We start from the raw sequence: 20,479 nt of genomic DNA, 5'->3' as shown, positions 1-20,479 counted from the left end.
TTACCCAACAGCCTGGTGGTCATTACCCAGCAGCCTGGTGGTCATTACCCAGCAGCCTGGTGGTCATTACCCAGCAGCCTGGTGGTCATTACCCAGGAGCCTGATGGTCATTACCCAGCAGGCTGGTGGTCCTTACCCAGCAGCCTTGTGGTCCTTACCAAGCAGCCTGGTGGGCATTACCCTGCAAGCCTGATGGTAATTACCCAGCAGGCTGGTGGTCATTACCCAGCAGCGTGGTGGTTATTACCCAGCAGCCTGGTGGTCCTTTCCCAGCAGCCTGGTGGTCATTACCCTGCAGCAGGGTGGTTATTACCCACCAGCCTGGTGGTCATGACCCAGCAGCCTGGAAGTTATTACCGTGCACCCTGGTGGTCATTACCAAGCAGCCTGGTGGTAATTACCCTGCAGCCTGTTGGTCATTACCCAGCAGCCTGGTAGTTATTAACCAGGAGCCTAATGGTCATTACCCAGCAGCCTGGTGGTTATTATCCAGCAGCCTTATAATCATTACCCAGCAGCCTGGTGGTCACTACCCAGCAGCCTGGTGGTCATACCCTGCAGCAGGGTGGTTATTACCCACCAGCCTGGTGGTCATTACCCAGCATCCTGGAAGTTATTACCGTGCACCCTGGTGGTCATTACCCAGCAGCCTGGTGGTAATTACCCTGCAGCCTGTTGGTCATTACCCAGCAGCCTGGTAGTTATTAACCAGGAGCCTAATGGTCATTACCCAGCAGCCTGGTGGTCATTACCCAGCAGCCTGGTGGTCATTACCCAGCAGCCGGTTGGTCATTACCTAGCAGCCTGGTGGTCATTACCCAGCAGCCTGGTGGTCATTATCCAGCAGCCTGGTGGTTATTACCCAGCAGCCTGGTGGTTATTATCCAGCAGCCTTATAATCATTACCCAGCAGCCTGGTGGTCACTACCCAGCAGCCTGGTGGTAACTTCCCTGCAGCCTGGTGGTTATTACTCAGCAGCCTAATGGTCATTACCCAGCAGCCTGGTGGTTATTAACTTACACCCTGGTGGTGATTACCCAGCAGCCTGGTGGTTATTACCCAGCAACCTGGTGGTCATTACCCAGCAGCCTGGTGGTCATTACCCAGCAGCCTGGTGGTCATTACCCAGCAGCCTGGTGGATATTACACAGCAGCTTAATAGTCATTACCCAGCAGCGTGGTGGTTATTGCCCAGCAGCCTGATGGTCATTACCCAGGAGCCTGGTGGTTATTACCCAGCAGCCTGGTGGTCATTACCCTGCAGCGTGGTGGTTTTTACCCAGCAGCCTAGGGGTCATTACCCAGCAGCCTGGTGGTCATTACCCTGCAGCCTGATGGTCATTACCAAACAGCCTGGTGGTGATTACCCAGCAGCCTAGTGGTCATTACCCAGCAGCCTGGTGGTTATTACTGTGCATCCTGGTGGTCATTACCCAGCAGCGTGGTGGTCATTACCCTGCAGCCTGGTGGTCATTACCCTGCAGCCGCCTGGTTGTTATTAACCAGCAGCCTAATGGTCATTACCTAGCAGCCTGGTGGTCATTACCCAGCAGCCTAGTGGTTATTACCCAGCAGACTGGTGGTCATTACCCAGCAGCCTGGTGGTCATTACCCAGCAGCCTGGTGGTTATTACCCAGCACCCTTATAGTCATTCCCCAGCAGCCTGGTGGTCATTACCCAGCAGCCTGGTGGTCATTACCCAGCAGCCTGGTGGTCATTACCCAGCAGGCTGGTGGTCATTACCCAGCAGCCTGCTGGTCATTACCCAGCAGCCTAGTGGTCATTACCCAGCAGGCTGGTGGTCATTGCCCAGCAGGCTGGTGTTCATTACCCAGCAGCCTGGTGGTCATTACCCAGCAGGCTGGTAGTCCTTACCTAGCAGCCTTGTGGTCCTTACCCAGCAACCTGGTGGTCATGACCAAGCAGGCTGGTGGTCATTACCCTGCAAGCCTGGTGGTCATTACCCAGCAGCCAGTTGGTCATTGCCTAGCAGCCTGGTGGTCATTACCCAGCAGCCTGGTGGTCATTACCCAGCAGCCTGGTGGTCATTACCCAGCAGGCTGGTGATCATTACCCTGCAAGCCTGATGGTAATTACCCAGTAGGCTGGTGGTCATTACCCAGCAGCGTGGTGGTTATTACCCAGCAGCCTGGTGGTCATTACCCAGCAGCCTGGTGGTCATTATCCTGCAAGCCTGGTGGTCATTACCCAGCAGGCTGGTGGTCATTACCCAGCAGGCTGGTAGTCCTTACCCAGCAGCCTGGTGGTCATTACTCAGCAGCCTGGTGGTCATTACCCTGCAGCAGGGTGGTTATTACCCACCAGCCTGGTGGTCATTACCCAGCAGCCTGGAAGTTATTACCGTGCACCCTGGTGGTCATTACCCAGCAGCCTGGTGGTAATTACCCTGCAGCCTGTTGGTCATTACCCAGCAGCCTGGTAGTTATTAACCAGGAGCCTAATGGTCATTACCCAGCAGCCTGGTGGTCATTACCCAGCAGCCTGGTGGTCATTACCCAGCAGCCGGTTGGTCATTACCTAGCAGCCTGGTGGTCATTACCCAGCAGCCTGGTGGTCATTATCCAGCAGCCTGGTGGTTATTACCCAGCAGCCTGGTGGTTATTATCCAGCAGCCTTATAATCATTACCCAGCAGCCTGGTGGTAACTTCCCTGCAGCCTGGTGGTTATTACTCAGCAGCCTAATGGTCATTACCCAGCAGCCTGGTGGTTATTAACTTGCACCCTGGTGGTGATTACCCAGCAGCCTGGTGGTTATTACCCAGCAACCTGGTGGTCATTACCCAGCAGCCTGGTGGTCATTACCCAGCAGCCTGGTGGTCATTACCCAGCAGCCTGGTGGTCATTACCCAGCAGCCTGGTGGATATTACACAGCAGCTTAATAGTCATTACCCAGCAGCGTGGTGGTTATTGCCCAGCAGCCTGATGGTCATTACCCAGGAGCCTGGTGGTTATTACCCAGCAGCCTGGTGGTCATTACCCTGCAGCGTGGTGGTTATTACCCAGCAGCCTAGGGGTCATTACCCAGCAGCCTGGTGGTCATTACCCAGGAGCCTGGTGGTTATTACCCAGCAGCCTGGTGGTCATTACCCTGCAGCGTGGTGGTTATTACCCAGCAGCCTAGGGGTCATTACCCAGCAGCCAGATGGTCATTACCAAACAGCCTGGTGGTGATTACCCAGCAGCCTAGTGGTCATTACCCAGCAGCCTGGTGGTTATTACTGTGCATCCTGGTGGTCATTACCCAGCAGCCTGGTGGTCATTACCCTGCAGCCTGGTGGTCATTACCCTGCAGCCGCCTGGTTGTTATTAACCAGCAGCCTAATGGTCATTACCTAGCAGCCTGGTGGTCATTACCCAGCAGCCTAGTGGTCATTACCCAGCAGGTTGGTGGTCATTACCCAGCAGCCTGGTGGTCATTACCCAGCAGCCTGGTGGTCATTACCCAGCAGCCTGGTGAATATTACACAGCAGCTTAATAGTCATTACCCAGCAGCGTGGTGGTTATTGCCCAGCAGCCTGATGGTCATTACCCAGGAGCCTGGTGGTTATTACCCAGCAGCCTGGTGGTCATTACCCTGCAGCGTGGTGGTTATTACCCAGCAGCCTAGGGGTCATTACCCAGCAGCCTGGTGGTTATTACCCAGCAGCCTGATGGTCATTACCAAACAGCCTGGTGGTGATTACCCAGCAGCCTAGTGGTCATTACCCAGCAGCCTGGTGGTTATTACTGTACATCCTGGTGGTCATTACCCAGCAGCCTGGTGGTCATTACCCTGCAGCTGCCTGGTTGTTATTAACCAGCAGCCTAATGGTCATTACCTAGCAGCCTGGTGGTCATTACCCAGCAGCCTAGTGGTTATTACCCAGCAGCCTGGTGGTCATTACCCAGCAGCCTGGTGGTCATTACCCAGCAGCCTGGTGGTTATTACCCAGCACCCTTATAGTCATTCCCCAGCAGCCTGGCGGTTATTACCCAGGAGCCTGGTGGTTATTTCCCTGCAGCCTGGTGGTCATTACCCAGCAGCCTGGTGGTTATTACCCAGCAGGCTGGTGGTCATTACCCTGCAGTGTGGTGGTTATTACCCAGCCACTTGGTGGTCATTACCCAGCAGCCTAATAGTCGTTACCCAGCAGCCTGGTGGTCATTACCCAGCAGCCTGGTGATTATAACCCAGCAGCGTGGTGGTCATTACCGTGCAGCATGTTTGTTATTACCCAGCAGCCTAGTGGTCATTACCCAGCAAGCTGGTGGTCATTACCCTGCACCCTGTTGGTTATTACCCAGCAGCCTAATGGTCATTACCCAGCAGCCTGGTGGTCATTATCCAGCAGCCTGGTGGTCATTACCCAGCAGCGTGGTGGTCATTACCCAGAAGCCTTATAATCATTACCCAGCAGCCTGGTGATCATTACCCGGCAGCCTGGTGGTCATTACCCAGCAGCCTGGTGGTCATAACCCAGCAGCCTGGTGGTCATTACCCAGCAGCCTGGTGGTCATTACCCAGCAGCCTGGTGGATATTACACAGCAGCTTAATAGTCATTACCCAGCAGCGTGATGGTTATTGCCCAGCAGGCTGATGGTCATTACCCAGCAGCCTGGTGGTCATTACCCAGCAGGCTGGTGGTCCTTACCCAGCAGCCTGGTGGTCATTACCCTGGAAGCCTGTGGTCATTACCCAGCAGGCTGGTGTTCATTACCCTGCAGCCTTATGGTCATTACCCAGCAGCCTGGTGGTCATTCCCTAGCAGCCTGGTGGTCATTAACCAGCAGCCTGGTGGCCATTACCCAGCAGCGTGGTGGTAATTACCCTGCAGCCTGGTGGTCATTACCCAGCAGCCTGGTAGTTATTAACCAGGAGCCTAATGGTCATTACCCAGCAGCCTGGTGGTCATTACCCAGCAGCCTGGTGGTCATTACCCAGCAGCCGGGTGGTTATTACCCAGCAGCCTGGTGGTCATTACCCAGCAGCCTGGTGGTCATTATCCAGCAGCCTGGTGGTTTTTACCCAGTAGCCTGGTGGTTATTATCCAGCAGCCTTATAATCATTACCCAACAGCCTGGTGGTCACTACCCAGCAGCCTGGTGGTAACTTCCCAGCAACCTGGTGGTCATTACCCAGCAGGTTGGTGGTCATTACCCAGCAGCCTTGTGGTTATTACCCAGCAGCCTGGTGGATATTACACAGCAGCTTAATAGTCATTACCCAACAGCGTGGTGGTTATTGCCCAGCAGCCTGATGGTCATTACCCAGGAGCCTAGTGGTTATTACCCAGCAGCCTAGTGGTCATTACCCAGCAGGCTGGTGTTCATTACCCTGCAGCCTTATGGTCATTACCCAGCAGCCTGGTGGTCATTACCCAGCAGCCTGGTGGTCATTAACCAGCAGCCTAATGGCCATTACCCAGCAGCGTGGTGGTAATTACCCTGCAGCCTGGTGGTCATTACCCAGCAGCCTGGTGGTTATTAACCAGGAGCCTAATGGTCATTGCCCAGCAGCCTGGTGGTCATTACCCAGCAGCCTGGTGGTCATTACCCAGCAGCCTGGTGGTTATTATCCAGCAGCCTTATGATCATTACCCAGCAGCCTGGTGGTCACTACCCAGCAGCCTGGTGGTAACTTCCCAGCAACCTGGTGGTCATTACCCAGCAGGTTGGTGGTCATTACCCAGCAGCCTGGTGGCCATTACCAAGCAGCCTGATGGATATTACACAGCAGCTTAATAGTCATTACCCAGCAGCGTGGTGGTTATTGCCCAGCAGCCTGATGGTCATTATCCAGGAGCCGGGTGGTTATTACCCAGCAGCCTGGTGGTCATTACCCAGTAGGCTGGTGGTCATTACCCAGCAGCCTGGTGGTCATTACCCAGCAGCTTGGTGGTTATTAACTGGAACCCTAATGGCCATTACCCAGCAGCCTGGTGGTCATGACCAAGCAGGCTGGTGGTCATTACCCTGCAAGCCTGGTGGTCATTACACAGCAGCCTGGTGGTTATTACCCAGCAGCCTAATAGTCATTACCCAGCAACCTGGTGGTTATTTCCGTGCATCCTGGTGGTCATTACCCAGCTGCCTGGTGGTCATTACCCTGCAGCCTGGTGGTCATTACCCAGCAGCCTGGTGGTCATTACCCTGATAGCCTGGTGGTCATTACCCTGAGGCGTGGTGGTTATTACCCAGCAGCGTAGGGGTCATTACCCAGCAGCCTGGTGGTCATTACCCTGCAGCCTGATGGTCATTACCCAGCAGCCTGGTGGTTATTACCCAGCTGCCTAATAGTCATTACCCCGCAGCCTGGTGGTTATTACTGTGCATCCTGGTGGTCATTACCCAGCAGCCTGGTGGTCATTACTCTGCAGCCTGGTGGTCATTACCCAGCCACCTGGTTGTTATTAACCAGCAGCCTAATGGTCAATACCTAGCAGCCTGGTGGTTATTACCCAGCACCCTGGTGGTCATTACCCAGCAGCCTGGTGGTCATTACCCAGCAGCCTGGTGGTCATTACCCAGCAGCCTGGTGGTCATTATCCTGCAGCCTAGTGGTCATGACCCAGCAGCCTGGTGGTTATTACCCAGCAGACTTATAATCATTACCCAGCAGCTTGGTGGTTATCACCCAGCAGCCTGGTGGTCATTACCCAGCCGCCTGGTGGTCATTACCCATCAGGCTGTTGGTCATTACCCTGCAGCGTGGTGGTTATTACCCAGCAGAATGGTGGTCATTACCCAGCAGCCGTGTGGTCCTTACCCAGCAGCCTGGTGGTCATTACCCAGCAGGCTGGTGATCATTACCCTGCAAGCCTGATGGTAATTACCCAGCAGGCTGGTGGTCATTACCCAGCAGCGTGGTGGTTATTACCCAGCAGCCTAGTGGTCATTACCCAGCAGGCTGGTGTTCATTACCCTGCAGCCTTATGGTCATTACCCAGCAGCCTGGTGGTCATTACCCAGCAGCCTGGTGGTCATTAACCAGCAGCCTAATGGCCATTACCCAGCAGCGTGGTGGTAATTACCCTGCAGCCTGGTGGTCATTACCCAGCAGCCTGGTAGTTATTAACCAGGAGCCTAATGGTCATTACCCAGCAGCCTGGTGGTCATTACCCAGCAGCCTGGTGGTCATTACCCAGCAGCCGGGTGGTTATTACCCAGCAGCCCGGTGGTCATTACCCAGCAGCCTGGTGGTCATTGTCCAGCAGCCTGGTGGTTATTACCCAGCAGCGTGGTGGTTATTATCCAGCAGCCTTATAATCATTACCCAGCAGCCTGGTGGTCACTACCCAGCAGCCTGGTGGTAACTTCCCAGCAACCTGGTGGTCATTACCCAGCAGGTTGGTGGTCATTACCCAGCAGCCTGGTGGTCATTACCCAGCAGCCTGGTGGATATTACCCTGCAGCCTGATGGTCATTACCTAGCAGCCTGGTGGTTATTACCCAGCTGCCTAATAGTCATTACCCAGCAGCCTAGTGGTTATTACTGTGCATCCTGGTGGTCATTACCCAGCAACCTGGTGGTCATTACCCTGCAGCCTGGTGGTCATTACCCAGCCGCCTGGTTGTTATTAACCAGCAGCCTAATGGTCAATACCTAGCAGCCTGGTGGTTATTACCCAGCACCCTGGTGGTCAATACCCAGCAGCCTAGTGGTCATTACCCAGCAGGCTGGTGGTCATTACCCAGCCACCTTGTTGTTATTAACCAGCAGCCTAATGGTCATTACCTAGCAGCCTGGTGGTCATTACCCTGCAGCCTGGTGGTCATTACCCAGCAGCCTGGTGGTTATTACCCAGCAGCCTGGTGGTCTTTACCCTGTAACCTGGTGGTTATTACCCAGCCGCCTGGTGGTCATTACCCAGCAGGCTGGTGGTCATTACTCTGCTGCCTGATGGTCATTACCCAGCAGCCTGGTGGTTATTACCCAGCAGCCTAATAGTAGTTACCCAGCAGCGTGGTGGTCATTACCCTGCAGCGTGTTTGTTATTACCTAGCAGCCTAGTGGTCATTACCCAGCAAGCTGGTGGTCATTACCCTGCACCCTGGTGGTTATTACCCAGCAGCCTGGTGGACATTACCCAGCAGCCTGGTGGTCATTATCCAGCAGCCTGGTGGTCATTACCCTGCAGCCTGGTGGTCTTTACCCAGCAGCCTTATAATCATTACCCAGCAGCCTGGTGGTTATTACCCAGCAGCCTGGTGGTCATTACCCAGCAGCCTGGTGGTCATAACCCAGCAGCCTGGTGGTTATTACCCAGCAGCCTTATAGTCATTCCCCAGCAGCCTGGTGGTTATTACCCAGGAGCCTGGTGGTTATTACCCTGCAGCCTGGTGGTCATTACCCAGCAGCCGGGTGGTCATTACCCTGCAGTGTGGTGGTTATTACCCAGCCGCCTGATGGTCATTACCCAGCAGCCTGGTGGTTATTACCCAGCAGCCTGGTGGCCTTTACCCAGCAGCCTGGTGTTTATTACCCAGCAGCGTGGTGGTCATTACCCTGCAGCGTGTTTGTTATTACCCAGCAGCCTAGTGGTCTTTACCCAGCAAGCTGGTGGTCATTACCCAGCACCCTGGTGGTTATTACCCAGCAGCCTGGTGGTCATTACCTAGCAGCCTGATGGTCATAACCCAGCAGCCTGGTGATCATTACCCAGCAGCCTGGTGGTCATTACCCAGCAGCCTTGTGGGTGTACCCAGCAGCCTGGTGGTCATTACCCAGCAGGCTGGTGGTCCTTACCCAGCAGCCTGTTGGTCCTTACCCTGGAAGCCTGTGGTCATTACCCAGCAGCCTGGTGGTCATTACCCTGCAGCGTGGTGGTTATTACCCAGCAGCCTAGTGGTCATTACCCAGCAGGCTGGTGTTCATTACCCTGCAGCCTAATGGTCATTACCCAGCAGCCTGGTGGTCATTACCCAGCAGCCTGGTGGTCATTAACCAGTAGCCTAATGGCCATTACCCAGCAGCCTGGTGGTCATTGCCCAGCACCCTGGTGGTCATTACCCAGCAGCCTGGTGGTTATTAACCAGCAGCCTGGTGGTTATTACCCTGCAGCCTGGTGGTCCTTACCCAGCAGCCTGTTGATAATTATCCAGCCGCCTCGTGGTCGTTACCCAGCAGCCTGGTTGTTATTACCCAGCAGCCTGATGGTTTTGACCCAGCAGCCTGGTGGTCATTACCCAGGAGCCTGATGTTCATTACCCAGCAGCCTAGTGGTTATTACCCAGCAGCCTGGTGGTTATTAACCAGCAGCCTGGTGGTTATTACCCTGCAGCCTGGTGGTTATTACCCAGCAGTCTGGTTGTTATTCCCCAGCAGCCTGATGGTTTTGACCCAGCAGCCTGGTGGTCATTACCCAGGAGCCTGATGTTCATTACCCAGCCGCCTGGTGGTTATTACCCAGCAGGCTGGTGGTCATTACCCAGCAGCCTGTGGTTATTACCCTGCAGCCTGGTGGTCGTTACCCAGCAGCCTGATGGTCATTACCCAGCTGCCTGGTGGTCATTACCCAGCAGCCTGGTGGTTGTTACCCAGCAGCCTGATGGTCATTACCCAGCTGCCTGGTGGTCATTACCCAGCAGCCTGTTGGTTGTTACCCAGCAGCCTGGTGGTCATCACCCAGCTGCTCTCTTCTTCATGTGTCCATGTTTCTTAAAAGCCCAGTTCAGACCAAAGACGAGCTGGAACAGGCAGCTGCTTCTATGAGCCATTTTACATTGTTATTAAATAAAAGGCAACACGTGTTTTATTATAAATTAGATTCAAACTTAACTATTAGGTATCTTAAAATGCACAATCATTAAATTAAACCTAACAATAGAGAAATCCTGAAATAATCCCTGTTCAAAAGTTCACCTACCCCTAATCCTTATTACTTGTATTGCCCCTTTAGCATCAATGACAGCTTGTAGTGTTTTGTAATAGTTGTGGATAAGACCTTTTTTTTTCTCAGATGGTAAAGATGCCCATTCTTCTTGGCCAAAACATCTGTCCTGTAAATTCTTGGTCTGTCTTGCATGAACTGCACATTTGATATCTCCCCAAAGTGGCTCAGTGATATTGAGGTTAGGAGACTGTGATGGCCACTCCAGAACCTTCACTTTTTTCTGCTGTAGCCAGACAGGCAGGTGCAAATTGTCCTCCGTTATTTTCTGATAACATGTTGCATTCATGTTGCCATCAATTTTTTTTTCAAATTCTCTGTGCTGGTGTAGCTCACACAGCCCAAAAACATGAGAGATCCACCTCCACGCTTCACGGTAGGGATGCTGTCCTTTTCATCATAGGCATTGTTGATGCCCCTTCAAACACAACATTTATGGATGCGACCATAAATGTCAGTCTTGGTCTCATCACTCCAAATGACTTTGAGGCTTGTTCTGGTGCTGTTTTGTGGCACTGGTGTAGTAATGGCTTTCTTCTGGTAACGTGACCTTGACCATCGTTTTTCTTCAAGCTTCTTCTTATTGTGCTTCTTGAAACAGCCACACCACTTTTCTGTAGAGAAGTCAGAATGTCAGCTAAAATTATTTGTGGCTTTTCTTTGCATCCCGAACAATTTTCCTGGCATTTGTGGCTGAAATTTTGTGTTCATCTACCTGACCGTGGCTTGGTATCAACAGAACCTCTTATTTTCAACTTCTTTATCGGAGTTTGAACTCTACTGTTTTGCATTCTCAAATGTTTGGATATCTTTTTATATCCCTTTCCTGTTTTATGAGGTTCAACTACCTTCTCTTGCAGGTCCTTTCCCAGTTCTTTTGCTTTCCCCATGGCTCAGAATCCAGCAAAGTCAGTGCAGCACCAGAGGAAATGTGCAGGGGTCTGTCAAGAGCCCAGAGACTCACTGGCTTTTTAGACACAGACACTAACTAGGCTACATGCAGACATGTGACAGATGTGGACAGTAACTGTTACAAGCCATTTAAACCTATTTTTGTCAACTTGTGTGCATCTTATCAGGCCAAAACATAAAGCGTATGTGTACTTTTGATCAGGGCTGTTTGGGTGATTCAACTTGTCATGAGGATTTAAAAAGAGCAAATACATTGGTGTGATAATGAATAACTTCGAGCACAACTGTATATCCCATTTTACAGACCTGGGGACATTCTCTGGGCTTTGAGGTGCTGATTGGCCTTTTAAGATCTAAACCAAGCTGTGGGCAGTTTGATAAGCTGAATCTTGAGAAGCTTCTCTAGGAAACCTGATTCTAGCTGAATCTGTCCCCTGCAGCGTTCTGACATGGTCTCTTTACATCACAAATCTTTGGTCTGGACTGGATCTGATGGTTCCCCAAGTTTTTAAAGCAGCTGAAGGAACGTCCATTTAATCAGAGTCCAATTTCCTGTAGAGAAACTGAAAGACAGACTCAACATTTCACAGCTGTCTTTCTGCTTAGTATCATTAGTATCATTAGTATCATCATTGTTAGATTAACCTTTGATTTCCTTCTTCTTTCCACAGAAGAAACACCAACCAACAATTCCCAGCTTGGTAAGCTTTCACATCCTTACCTCTCATGCTTCAGTCTCTAACCGTGTCCTTTAAACAGAAACCCTGTAGAAATATGAACACCTGAAGGTATTCTGATGTAGGATAGGGGGTTTAAATCCCCTTTTACTCCTGGCCAATGTAACAGTCAATGAAACCTTACCTATACTGCATTTTATTTTTATTCCTTGATTTTATTATTATAAATATGACAGAATGACAATAGAAAGTTCCAGCAGTTTACCTGCTGAGGACGACCAAGAGCGTCAATAATCATGTAAACATATATTAGCATAATGCTGTCGGCCTTTTAGTGGGAAAAAAGTTCATGAGCTCCTTCTCCTTCTTTTATGACCAGTAAAGAGGTGAACTGACTTTTTTCATGTTATGAGGGATTCCTCTTGCCCCTGATTGTGTTTGATAGGACTCCCACAGTTTTGCACCATTGTACCCAGGCTGGAAAGAGTCTCAGTCAGTATGTTTACATGCACAAAAAAATTTAAAGTACAGTTCATTTTTTCAGGCTTTTCTAACAAAAATATGTGCCCCTGGCCTGTCCACAATCCCCTCAAGAACCAGAACCCCCCCACACCTTTCAGAAAATGTGTGCTGAAACAAGCCATTCTCAGATTTTCCCTTCATGATATCATGTGGTGAGTTAGCCCCACCCCCAGGTCCGCTGGCCAGCTGTAAGCTGGCCCTACCATTGCACAAACTGTGACATTGAGTAATATGAATGTCTGGATATTATTGTAACAATGATAATGCATTACATTTAAGTCATGGCAAATTTAAATGCACAGCAATCCCCAATTTTAACAATAAAAGTTAAATGATTCTGACTACAAAGCAAACCTAAGGAACACATTTTCATTTTTAGTGATCATTTAGATGGTGAATACAGAGATCACAGTGTCTGAATTAATATTAATGAGTAAACTGACTCTCCTCTGAGATGCAGTGGGGATGGGAGAACTTCATTGTAATCTTGTGTAATGCAGGAGTTCTCAAACTTTTTGGCCCACAACCCCCAAAATAAGCAGAGAGCGGGGACCCCCACTGAAGCTGAGGGGGTTGGAGTATCATTGAACTCAGCCATGCACATTTAAGAACAGTCTAATATATGCAGACTCACATGTTCAGATCTTTTAAACTTTGATTACAGCATACATCTCACCATGTTTTTATTACATTTAACATATTTTATGCATTTATTCTTATAAAAATGGCTAAATCCATTTTCTGTACAGCTTATCTCGTTTGAGGTCTCAGGGGGTGGAGCCTATCCCAGCTGTCTTGCTAAATTATACATTTTGAAATGATCTAAAAATAGTCTTTATTGTTTAAAATGCATCTGGCGACCCCCAAGACCAAAATATCTAGAGCTATTTTACCACATTATATATCTGTCTACATTCTGGACATTCTATTTAGAGTGATACTAATGAAGCTCACATGTTTACAGGCATTTAAAGGCTCCAGTTTTAGGGGAACAGAATATTTGACTTTTTCTAGAGTGCATGTAAACATACTGAGAGTGTTATAACAGTTCTGTGAGTTTTCTCAGAATTGGACATTTGCCTGTTGTCCTATGAGAGAGGTTGTTCAATTTTGATTGGATGATGGCTGACTGTGTTTTGTGTTTGTGCTGCCTCAGCCAACTTGAAAGCTCCGGCGTTTCAGATGAACACAATAACCAGTGCACTCATCTCAGGCATCATCATCCTGGGTGTGATGAGCGTTTGCTTCTTCATCTTCTCCCTCACACTCCTCAAAGGCAAGGGCATTCCTGTCAGCACCGTGCCAGGCATCCGTAACCCAGCCTTCAACTGAGCTCATCAACCAACCACAGACACTCCTTCCTGTGTGACCATGCTAACACCGGGACAGATGGGACTCATGATGTCTGCACAGGCAGTATTCTACAGAAACCAAGTCGAAATGTTGAATTAGAAAACTGTTACCAGGTGTATGAGCATAGAAAAGATGGGGAAATAAAATGTTTTTTTGATATTTTGTGTTTAAGCTCTGTGCAGGCAAAGGTGATCAATTGTAACGATGCTTTAACCCACATAGACTGGACTCTGACGACTTCATTCAATACCTCAGCTATTCAGCTTCTATTTGCAGAGCCGAGGCTCAGTAACATGGCTCGCAGCGCTACATCTGCTTATAAAGCCAGGCTGAACTGTAAGAGCACTAGCCTGAGCGGGTGAGAGACCATCGCATTCGTTCAATTAAAAGTGATTCATTGAACTCTTAAAGCCTCAGGCCAGGGTCCTTAGCCTGAAGCTTTCTTGTCATGAGACTAGACATTATAAAAATACTGGGTAAATATATAATTTATTAATATTGCTTCTTATTTTTGGAAGAGTAGTGTAATGAGTAATCTATTCATAGATGTGATGTAGCTGTAGGAAATGTAGGACACTCATTCACTTGAAGTCTTTGATGCAATGAGGCAACAATAAAACTTGTTTCAGTTTCAGCTGTAAATGTACAAAATGTAATTGTGTATAACTTTCCTGAAATGTATTTTATCTTAAAGTGGCATTACAGATCTGTCTTCTAAATGTAGACATGGTGTACAGTTGTGCATATTACACAGACGGTACTTTAAACTCCACCGGTGTCATATTTGTCTTCACACACAATCAACATCCTCAGAAATTCAGATGAACAGAGTCACGGCAACAGCAGTCAGGAAAAGCACCATAAACTCATCTATCTACTCAGAAATAAAATATTAATGTGGTGAAAATGACTAAAACAGGTAAAGGAAATACACTATACTGCCAAAAGTATTGGCTCACCTGCCTTGACGCTCATATGAACTTAAGTGACATCCCATTCTTAATCCATAGGGTTTAATATGACATGGGTCCACCCTTTGCAGCTATAACAGCTTCAACTCTTCTGGGAAGACTTTCCACAAGGTTTAGGAGTGTGTTTATGGGAATGTTTGACCATTCTTCCAGAGGAGCATTTGTGAGGTCACACAGTGATGTTGGACAATGACTTAAATATTTTGGATCATCAAACAAATTTTAATATTTCACAAAGACAACCTAAGTAAATAGAAAATGCAGTTTTTGAATGATGATTTTATTTATTAAGGGAATAAAAATCCAAACCTGTCCCTGTGTGAAAACGTAATCACCCCCTGAACCTAATAACTGGTTGTTCCATCCTTGGCAGCAGTAACTGAAATCAAGCGTTTGTGATAACTGCTGATGAGTCTTTCTCATCACTGTGGAGGAATGTTGTCCCACTCTTCTTCTCAGAATTGTTTTAACTCAGCCATATTGGAGGGTTTTCCAGCATGAACTGCCCATTTAAGGTCACACCACAGCATCTCAGTTGGATTTAAGTCCAGACTTTGACTTGGCCACTCTCAAGCAAGTCCACCTCTGAATGAGGTGGTGTGTTTCAGGTCGTTGTTCTGCTGCGTAACCCAAGAGTGCTTGAGTTTGAGGTCATGAACTGATGGCCGGACGTTGGCCTTCAGGATTTTCTGGCAGACAGCAGAATTCATGGTTCCATCAATCACAGCAAGTGGTCCAGGTCCTGAAGCAGCAAAGCAGCCCCAGACCATCACACTGCCACCACCATGTTTGACTGTTGGCATGATGTTCTTTCAATCAAATGCTGTGTTATTTTTAGATGTTATTTTCACTCCAGATGTAACAGGACACACACCTTCCAGAAAGTTCCACTTCTGTCTGGTCAGTCCTCAGAATATTTCTCCGGAAGTCTTGGGGATCATCAGGATGTTTTTAGTCAAATGTGAGATGAGCCTTTGTGTTCTTTTTTGTCAGCAGTGGTTTTGGCCTTGGAACTCTCCCATGATGCCATTGTTGCCCAGTGTCTTTCTGATGGTTGAGTCATGAACTCTGACCTTAACTGAGGCCATTGAGGCCTGCAGGTCTTTGGATGTGGTTCTGGGTTCTTCTGTGACCTCCTGGATGAGTTGTCACTGCACTCTTGGATTCATTTTGGTTGGCCGACCACTCCTGGGAAGGTTCACCACTGTTCCCAGTTTTCTCCATTTGTGGATAATGGCTCTGACCGTGGTTCACTGGAGTCCCAAAGCCTTGGAAATGTCTTTGTAACCTTTTCCAGACTGATAGATTTCAATCACTTTCTCATTTGTTCTTGAATTTCTTTGGATGGTGGCGTGATGCGTTTCTTTCTGAGATCTTGTAGCCTACTTCACTTTATCTGACAGCTTCTATTTCATTGATTTCTACATTCAACGAATCTGGAGGTAATCAGGCCTGGGTGTGGCCAGTGAAACTGAACTCAGCTTATCAAGAACTGTGGTTAATCACAGTTAACGCATGATTTAACAAGGGGGGCAATTACTTTTTTACACGGGGCCAGATAGGTTTGGATTTTTTTCACCTTGATAAATAAAATCACCATTTAAACACTGCATTTTCTATTTACTTGGGTTGTCTTTGTGAAATATAAAAAATTGTTTGATAATCCGAAATATTTAGGTGTGATAAATATGCAATAAAATCAGGAATCAGAATTTTATTTGTATTTTTTTGTGTGTTTTCAGGTTTTAAAGGGTTAAAGTGGCGACACAAACTAAGAACTGGTCCAGGTCTGAGCCAGTCCTGACTAGAGCTTTATCAAAGAGGAGTTTGGAGACTACAGCACCCTAACTAAGGACTGGTCCAGGTCTAAGCCAGTCCTGACTAAAGCTTTATCAAAGAGGAAAGTTTAGAGACTACAGCAGACTAACTAAGGACTGGTCCAGTTCTGAGCCAGTCCTGACTAAAGCTTTATCAAAGAGGAAAGTTTAGAGACTACAGCAGACTAACTAAGGACTGGTCCAGGTCTAAGCCAGTCCTGACTAAAGCTTTATCAAAGAGGAAAGTTTAGAGACTACAGCAGACTTACTAAGGACTGGTCCAGTTCTGAGCCAGTCCTGACTAAAGCTTTATCAAAGAGGAAAGTTTAGAGACTACAGCAGACTAACTAAGGACTGGTCCAGGTCTAAGCCAGTCCTGACTAAAGCTTTATCAAAGAGGAAAGTTTAGAGACTACAGCAGACTAACTAAGGACTGGTCCAGGTCTAAGCCAGTCCTGACTAAAGCTTTATCAAAGAGGAAAGTTTAGAGACTACAGCAGACTAACTAAGGACTGGTCCAGGTCTAAGCCAGTCCTGACTAAAGCTTTATCAAAGAGGAAAGTTTAGAGACTACAGCAGACTTACTAAGGACTGGTCCAGGTCTGAGCCAGTCCTGACTAAAGCTTTATCAAAGAGGAAAGTTTAGAGACTACAGCACCCTAACTAAGGACTGGTCCAGGTCTGAGGCAGTCTTGACTAAAGCTTTATCAAAGAGGAAAGTTTAGAGACTACAGCAGACTAACTAAGGACTGGTTCAGGTCTGAGCCAGTCCTGATTAAAATGTTTCAGTCACAGTCCAGCTCCTGTTGGAGAAACTGTGGAGTATACGTTGCCAATTACACTCATATATTTTGGACATGTCCTAGACTCTGTCTGTTTTGGAGGGAGATATTTGATGCATTAAAGGAAATTTTTCAACAGGACATTCCACAGGATCCCAGAGTAGCACTGCTAGGGGTCACACCTGGGGGTCTGAATGGGAGATCCAAAAAATACTTGTTAAACATACTATTTACAACAGCCCTGAAGTGTATAACCATACGATGGATGAAACCAGACCCACCCACTTATAACATATGGATGTCTGGGATATCTATCAAATGGAACAAATCACTTACCTATTAAGACTCCAAAAAGACATTTTTACCTCACGTTAGAAACCTGTTATGGCTTTACTTTCACAGTAAAGATGCAGTCTCTTTGTACCGATCCACTGTATGTGTCATGTGCTACTTTGCTTTACAATCATTGTGCCGTATTATTTTAAATTTAATACTGCACCTTACACCTGGACTTTCTGGATGATAGGCCACTATGAGCTCTCTAAGATAGGTTGGTGCCTGACCATGAAGAACTTTGTAAGTGAGATGAAAAAAGTGTATATCCTATTCTGTTCTAGATTTTATAGGGAGCCAATGCAGAGAAGCTCAGACAGGAGTGATCTGATCTCTTTTCCTGGTTCTGGTCAGTACACTTGTTGCAGCGTTCATTTCTCACGGTGGAGCTGGATGTTAGGCCGATGCCGTCTCAGGCAGTCACATTCTTAGCAAAGCTTCTCAGCGGTGTTTGGACCCAACCTCAGTCTGGTCTGTGTAAAGAAGCAGGAAAGTTCTGGTCATCCAGGTCTTAATGTCTTTAAGGCATGCTTCTAGTTTAAATAACTGATAACTGATTATAACTGAGATCTATCTGAGAAGGGGATTTAAACCAGCTTAATGCTACTGCTGTAATTCTCTGTAAGGATATAAAGGTCAGTATGAAAAGCAGCACTCAGATCTAATAAAACAGACAGACAGAAGAGCTCAGTCAGAGGCTAACAGTAATCACCTTAACAAAAGCTGTTTCAGGTATGGTGGGCTCTAAATCCTGACTGGAAGTCTTCACAGAGACTGTTATAATGAAGAAAGTCACTTATCTGATTGGGCACCACCTACTCAAGGATCTTCGAAATAAAACGAAGATTAGATATGGGTCTATAGTTAGCTAAGAAGCCTGATAGAAGTATTTATCATGTCTAGAATAGGCACGCTAACAAGTACACATACAAGTAAATACAATTTAAAATGCAACTGTTTAAGCACTAAATAAAAATGCTCGACCTTTACATGTAAAATAAGAAGTGAATTAAATGAATTAAAGACAGGTCTGTTAATAACTGTTACAGTCATGAGTTATTAGGATAAACAGTCCGAGAAAGCAGCAAGATTCAAGATTATTCCTTTTTAAGCAGTGCAGGGAAGAAGCCGTTCAAGAGCCTGCTGGTCCTGGCCCTGATCCTGCAGTCGCCTTCCTGAAGGGGGGGGCAGTCTGTTTGCAGGGTGTTTTGGGTCCTTCATGATGTGTGCGGCCTAGTCTTAAACCTTTAGGTGTAAATGTTGGGAAAAGTTGCTGCCATTGATCCTCTGTGCAAAGACTTCACCACCCGCTGGAGTGACTTCCTGTCTGCTGCAGAATAGATGCCATGCCATGCAGGAGGTGAAGACGACCACCCCACACCTGCAGAATGATGCGAGCTGCACGGGTCAGCATGCTTCAGCTACTCAGGAAGAACAGACATTCACAGGCCTTCTTGATTACGGTGGTTGAGTTGTTAAGGTGCGATGCTGGAGACCACCTCTACAGCTGCTCCTCAAATTGGGCGGGGGGGGGGGGGGGGGGGTACACCAAGCCCCCAGCTGATCCACCTCCTGCCTGCACTCAGGCTCACTGTTGTGGGAGATAGTCATAGTCAGTAGGGTGTCCAGCAGGGGGCTCAGAACATGTGCTGTGGATTTTTCCAGTCCAGTTAAGTCTGTATCATCTTACAAATACCTTCTGAGCTTCTGATTGGCCATCTTAAAAAGAAGTTTATTTGCAGCCTCTTAAGGTTGTAGATGTTTGGACTGATGACTTGCTGTCTGGGACTTGTGATTGGTTAATCTGTTTGTAGCTGCTGTTTTATGTCTGTTTATTTCCTTTAAAATGGGGCCACATTTGTTAAGAACATGCATTTGTGGGATGAGCAGCAGAGCTGAGAATGTGGGTTGTTCCCTCAGCTGTTTGGCATTGGCACAGAAGATTTGGCTATTTTTTGAGAAGAAATAATCTAGTCTCTTGGACTTCAGCCAAACCCTCTGGTCAGCGAGCAGCCGATCTTTATTTAAGCCTGCATCGGCTAAAGAACTTGGATTCGTAGCCTACCACTAGCCTGACTGCTCTGATTTCTAAGCCTCGTGACTGCTAACCCTGAGTCCTTTAACCCTCTAACGGCATTTGGAAGAAGTCAATGTTCCTCAGGGACATGGGACTGTCTCTGGGATCATTTCCTGGTCATTATCATGACATAACTGTTACTATTGTATATGGACTTGCCCATTTAGAGGATATCCAAAGTGTGTATAAATCCCCAGGGCTTTAACTTGGAGTCCTGTGTTAGCATTCTTAAAGACAAAGAGGCGGGTCATTGTTTCTGGTCCCTCATTAAGACCCCTGCTGTGTAGGGTTACTCAGATCTCCTGAGGGCTTGGACTGTGGCCCTCCCTGTGCCAAAGAATTGTTTCTTTAGACTGAAATTAAGGTGGGAACCTCAAACAACACTGACCTGGTTTCTGACCAATCCCAGAGGAGAGTCATAGCTTTATAAGAATATACTGCTCTCTACATCTGGTTTAATGCTGGAGACAAACAGGGAGGAGAAAGGGCTGTGGGTCAGTTTATGAGGTAACAGAAATATTACCACGTCTCTTTATGCTGATGATTTTCTTCTGCCTTCAGAGACATGCTGACACCAAGAAAGCAAACGTTGGATCTTCTTAGCTACATCTTCCTGGCATCCATGGTGGCCAAATGCAGTCAGTTAAATGTCAAAATGACAATCACCGTCCAGGTATGGTATCCCTCTGCTTTACAAAGTGTTTCTATCAGAGCTTTAGCTTTTTCTGCCAGTCATACATGATGCTTTTAGATACAGAATGTCAAAAGGGACTAAATGAAATTAAACGGGTTTAAACAGCAAAATAGGAAGATACATCTATGAAAAAATCAGTAGAATTGTTCCTCAGGTTTTGTAGTTTGCAGATGAAGATTTCTGGGTTCAGTCCCTCCTCTCTTACAGAGCACACCGACATCTCTGTTGATTGTGGTACAAAGTCAATCAGCCTAGTGATACAAATCTGTCCTGTGGTCTACTCTGGCTACAACGAGTCACCGCTCATCCTCAACCACATGTTTGACAAGTCAGAGTGTAAAGCTGGATGAGTTTGTCATCCCGCCTGCTGTCAGGTTCACCTTCCCCATCAACATGACTGATGCTTGTGGCAGTACCTTCCTGGTCAGTAGAGCTCTGAGGAGCA

At 47.7% G+C, this 20,479-nt stretch overlaps 2 protein-coding genes across 2 annotated transcripts in view; both read left to right on the top strand.

Moving 5' to 3' along the window:
• The window catches only part of zpld1a (zona pellucida-like domain containing 1a), a 52,222-nt gene extending 38,112 nt beyond the window's left edge, over positions 1-14,110 (top strand). Inside the window, 2 exon segments of the mRNA XM_041801371.1 lie at positions 11,480-11,509; positions 13,164-14,110. Coding sequence (XP_041657305.1) covers positions 11,480-11,509; positions 13,164-13,339 — 206 coding nt within the window. The 3' untranslated portion in view covers positions 13,340-14,110.
• Positions 14,111-19,905: 5,795 nt separating this feature from the next.
• The window catches only part of LOC121519176 (zona pellucida-like domain-containing protein 1), a 30,363-nt gene continuing 29,789 nt past the window's right edge, over positions 19,906-20,479 (top strand). Inside the window, 4 exon segments of the mRNA XM_041802003.1 lie at positions 19,906-19,984; positions 19,987-20,013; positions 20,242-20,374; positions 20,376-20,457. Coding sequence (XP_041657937.1) covers positions 19,906-19,984; positions 19,987-20,013; positions 20,242-20,374; positions 20,376-20,457 — 321 coding nt within the window.

Source organism: Cheilinus undulatus, linkage group 12 (assembly GCF_018320785.1).
Source record: "Cheilinus undulatus linkage group 12, ASM1832078v1, whole genome shotgun sequence".
Taxonomy (NCBI): domain Eukaryota; kingdom Metazoa; phylum Chordata; class Actinopteri; order Labriformes; family Labridae; genus Cheilinus; species Cheilinus undulatus.
This window is presented reverse-complemented; position numbering and strand designations above follow the sequence as displayed.